Source organism: Brassica oleracea, chromosome C2 (genome assembly GCF_000695525.1).
Source record: "Brassica oleracea var. oleracea cultivar TO1000 chromosome C2, BOL, whole genome shotgun sequence".
Taxonomy (NCBI): Eukaryota; Viridiplantae; Streptophyta; class Magnoliopsida; order Brassicales; family Brassicaceae; genus Brassica; species Brassica oleracea.
The window spans coordinates 10,561,936-10,567,241 of NC_027749.1; the positions used below are offsets into that span (position 1 = coordinate 10,561,936).

Here is a 5,306-nt window from a genome sequence, read left to right on the forward strand (position 1 = left end):
TTTCATTCCTGTAATTTTATTAATTTGCATTTTTTTCTTATTCATTCATAATATTCCTATAATGGTCATTAGTTAATCCGTTGATTAATTGTAGTTAAATACATTCAATTAGTTGAAATTTGAAAAACAAGAGAATGTGGTCCCATTGATGACTTCGACCAATCATAAAACATTCAATTTTATGTTTATTGATTTTAATTGGTTTAGATAAATTATCATGTAATAAATATTCTTTTTAAAAAGTATAATTTATAAAAAAAAATTATAGATAGAGAGACTTGGTTCATTTTATTTGGATACAAAAAATAAATCTTACTATACTATTAAAACTATTCACTAATATTTTTTATATTTATACAAATATTTTTTGTCAAATGGATCAAAACAAAATTCTATAATCAAAGTTTAACACTAAATAAAAATATTTTAAAATTTAGTTGTTTTGTTTAACTCAAAAAAAAAACTGATGTTAAAATAAGTTGTTTTGTACTTTTGTTGAATTTTTATAAGCAAAGCGATTGTATGTGATAAAATTGAATGTTTGTTGAATGACAAAAACCAGCAAAAAGAAAACAGAGCGCTCCAACACAGAGTTGAAAGAATGCTCAAACACGAGGACGCTTGGAAACCATACTCCCTATATCACCGGGTCGATCATCATCTCAAAGTTTTTTAGCCATGTCGGGCTTCCTTGTGCCACATAAGACTCCTATTATCCCGAACTTCGTGCTATAGCCAAAGCACCGAAGCTTCGATCTTCTCTTCTCCAATTAGTCACCTCAGAAAGGGATGTTAATAAGTCCAAGGTATCCAACCGTAGAGCTGGCCACTCTCTAGGGGATCATACCGCAGAAACAATTTCAATAGCATCAACAAGATCACCCCCATGAATCGTAAACTTCGAATACTCTCGACAGTCCTCCGCACTTTAGCCTAAAAATCTGATTGCTTGTCGACTATGCATCAAAACCTTACCCATGTGGTCACGGAGCACCCAAGAAGCACCACTAATTAGTTTCTTTTTAGAACAGGCTACTCCAACATTACATTTCACAAAGCCTAACGTAGGAGCTTCACCACTGGGCTATTTTCTCATCCGCCATGGGTTGTTGATAGAGCTCTCGATAAACCATTGTCGTGCGTCTTCCATGACCTTATCCACCGCTTTATCAGCTTCATACACCTTCTCCTTCAAATACCATTTTGTTCCTATTCTTCCACAAAACCCACAGAATCAAAGGAAACTTCTTATCTCAAAAGGCATTTGTCTTTTTAGACCATGAGTAAGTGATAAATATTAGCGTAGATAGAGGAAGAAGAATACTCTCCTATCATTTAGAAGAGAGAAAAACGGATTTGTAATTTCAAAAAAATTAAAGGAAATTATTGAATGATAAAACCATTGTACATAGGGGTGTCAATTCGGGCTGGCCCGGCCCGGGCCAAACCCGCTAATCCCATTGATATTTGAGCCTGGCCCACCCAGCCCGAAAGTATTTTGGGCCTAGAATTCAAAGTCCGGTCCGACCCTTGTAGGGCTATAGGGCTTTTCGAAAAATAATTTATCATTGTCACTTCCATCGTTTTAATATATGTGAATTTAAAAAAAAAACAGTTTTATTTTTTAGTTTTAAAATATAAAGTAAGTTTAAACTTTTCTTCTTTATCAAAAATATTTTACTTTTTCGTATGCTTTAAACACATATTATAAACAAACCAAATTTAATAAGATTTAAATAATCAAAAATAAATATATAAAAACAAAATTTATGATAAAGATAGTCAAACGTTTCATAATTTATATTTGGAAATAAAAAACATGTTGTACATAAAAGAAGAATGTACATTTGTAAAAATTAAAATGTGACACTTGTGATGATCAAACAATAAAATGCATTAAAAACTTTTATATTTTTTATTAGAGTTTTAGATAAAAATATTTAAATAATATGTCAATACTAATAATTGTTTGATTAAAGAATGATAATATTTAAGCTAAAATATAAAATTTTGGGTTTTCGGGCCGGCTCTTGCCCAAATGGACTTAGGCCCAAAATACCCAAAACCCAAATGGGTTTAGCCCGAAATGCCCGATTTTTTTTGGGCTTATAAAACTAAACCAAACCCGGTAATTTTTAGGACTAGGCGAGCTTGGGCTGCGGGCTTCGGCCCTAATTGACAAGTCTAATTGTGCATGGTCTTACAAAGTTTAACATGTTGCTAGCTTGTTCGGATCATTGAATATGATAAAACATAGTTAGACTTAATTAAGTTTGATTTAAGAGTAAACTCAAAATGTTAAACTCAAAATGTTACCAATCATGAATTATTTTAATTTTTTGAGTTAGTGTTTGAGTTAAAATGTATTATGTTTGAGTTACAATTTTCAGTTATTTCTTTACTAAAATTAGTAATTCAAATTATAACTCAACATCAAACAAAATCTCATGTATTAGAAATTTGAGTTAGTAATTTTTTTTTTTTTGCATTTTGTTAGTAACTTACGTTACAGAAATTTTTATATATTTCCTTAAGATTAAATTTATATATTTAATTTTCTAGGTTATTTTATTAAACAGATAATAAATATTATTAAAGATTTAAATTATACATACTACAACTAATACATCAAAAGTATTACCAATCAATTATTTTAATAAAATAGTAATTCATACTTATACATCAAACTCACTACATAAATCTATGGTTTATACCACGTAATTTTTACTGCAGGTCACATTAAATTATAACTTTTCTTGTAACTCAGCGCTAATACTACATGTCACCGATCATGGTCATTGCTTCTTTAGGCTTTAGTTGTATCAATTCAATATTGTATTTGTGTTCTTGGTCAAAAAGACAGAAACAATGGACAGTCTAGTGGATTCATTTAGATGTTTCATGTTAAGCGGTAATTAAAAATTATTACTACCTCCGTTTCCGAAAATAAGATTTTTTAGATCTTTTTCTTGTTCCACAAAGATAAATTTTCTATATTGTTAAGGTACTTTTTTATACTTTTGAGAAACATTAAATGAAAATATTTGAATTGATTAAATTCCATTGGTGGAAAGTTATTGGAAATTGTATAAAAAAGCAAAAAAAAAAATTATAAACATTTATTAAATTTTTAATAAGCGTGAACACTTTAGAAAATCTTACTTTTGAGAATATTTCCAAGTGAAAGAAATTCTTACTATGAAATAATATTGGATCAAGCACAACAAACCTTGATCATATTGTTTGCGGAATTTAAGAACCTCATGAAGATGAAGTCAAGAACACGTGAACTTCCAAAGATTGAAAATAACGTATCATTGAATGTGTCTAACAAAGGAAAATCTACTTTGCATGTCAAAGTATATTATATATACATACATACATACATACATATATATATATTTGGAGACAAATGTCAAAGTATATCTGTTAGAAAGTATTTAAAACAAAACAGACTGCCAAAATATCTGACATAAGTCCATTTAAAGCTGGTCTAAACTTTGCAGTCATCTATATATCTCATGCAAACATTTCAATCTATCTGAATTTTGTTGATTTAATAATGTCATATTTTAGGGAACGAAATAATACGGAAATATTCTCTTAAGGTTTGTTTCTTTTGTTTGACAAGAGAAAATTGAAAATAATTTGTTCATATGTTATTTCAAAAGCATTAGTTAATTGAATATTACTTAATTTCCAAAACACAGGAAAAACAAACCTCTAACTTTTATCATTTACTTCTTTTTTTTTTTTTACAAAATATGTGATAGCAAATCCAAAAAATAAAAGATGCAAATTTGAAAAATGTAAAACTTATTTACAATTATGGATATTGTTTCATATCCTTATGGATATTGTTTATAAATTGCATGCTGCACACAATTAGCAACCCACAAAACTTAGAAGAAAGAGAGAGAGAGAGAGAAACAGAAGCATGGAAGAAGAGTTGAGAAACATGCTCAAGATATGGGTCTCTGCCTTAATCTCCATATCTTACTGTTATTACATCTCTTCAAAAATTTCCAAAGGTTTTCTTCGTCTCCTCTCTCTCCTTCCCACCTTCATCATCTTTCTTCTTATTCCTCTCTTCTTCTCTTCTGTCCACTTCTGTGTCATCTCTGCTTTCTTCCTCACATGGCTCGCAAACTTCAAGCTCGCTCTCTTTGCTTTTGATCAAGAACCTTTAAGCCCACTTCCTTCATCTCTCTCCCGTTTCTTCTGCTTCGCTTGTTTTCCCATCAAAACCAACCAAAAACCTTCTTCAAGTCAAACCTACAACAAACCTATGTCTAAATGGGTTCTTGCTTCCAAAATTATAATATTTTCCTTCTTATTACACCTCTATAGTAATAACTACCATAACGGTTTATCTCAGTTACCTTTCTTGGCTATCTTTACCATTCATATCTACCTTGAGTCAGAGTTCATCTTATTTTCCACCGGTACGTTGCTTTCTACACTTCTTGGTTGTGAAATCGAACGGGTCTTCAACGAGCCTTACTTGGCTACTTCATTACAAGACTTCTGGAGTCGTAGATGGAACCGCATGGTCCCATCAGTTCTACGTCCGACCGTTCACATCCCGGTTCAGCAGTTTACCACTCCCTTAATCGGTCCAAACCTGGCTTTTTATGCTGGTGTGTTGGCGACGTTTCTTGTCTCCGGGTTAATGCATGAGCTTATTTACTTTTATATTATCCGTAAGTCTCCAACTTGGGAAGTCACTTGTTTCTTTGTGTTGCATGGAGTTGTAACTTCTTTGGAGATATGGGTGAAGCAGATGCGGTTGTGTCCTCCACCGCATCGAGCTGTCTCGAGTCTTGTGGTTGTGGTGTTTGTGTTCGTTACGGCCGGTTGGTTGTTTACACCTCAAGTGCTGAGAAATAATGTGCATAAGAGAGTGATAAATGAATGTTTGTTTGTTATAGACTTTGTCAAATCACACCTTGTTAACATTGTAATGTAACGTTCATAATACGAAGAAGCGTTTTTTTTTGTTATCCTCATCGTTATTATCGATAAAAAGGTTCGGCCACACACTTAGGAAGTAGAGGCAGGACAAAGCTGGAGCAATGAAGTTTGTCATGCGTTACAAATTTGGACTCCTATAAGTAAAACAAAAAAACGTTTTATTCAAATATGTGCCAAAAAACTAAATCATATGGTGATCTAGTAGGTCGATGAATCACCATAAACTCAGTGGATAGAGTAGATAAGTGAGATCCGACCATCTTCCACGCCCTCATCCACTAGGCCAACTCCAGTTTCAGATTAACTCGGAACTACTTTCCTTATTTTGGTCA

At 32.0% G+C, this 5,306-nt stretch overlaps 1 protein-coding gene across 1 annotated transcript; it reads left to right on the forward strand.

The window, feature by feature from the left end:
• Positions 1-3,934: 3,934 nt before the first annotated feature.
• LOC106325996 (probable long-chain-alcohol O-fatty-acyltransferase 2) lies at positions 3,935-4,999 on the forward strand. Its single transcript, XM_013764040.1, has one exon. The coding sequence runs from the start codon at positions 3,938-3,940 to the stop codon at positions 4,967-4,969; it is 1,032 nt and encodes a 343-aa protein (XP_013619494.1). The 5' UTR covers positions 3,935-3,937; the 3' UTR covers positions 4,970-4,999.
• The last annotated feature ends 307 nt before the right edge of the window (positions 5,000-5,306 follow it).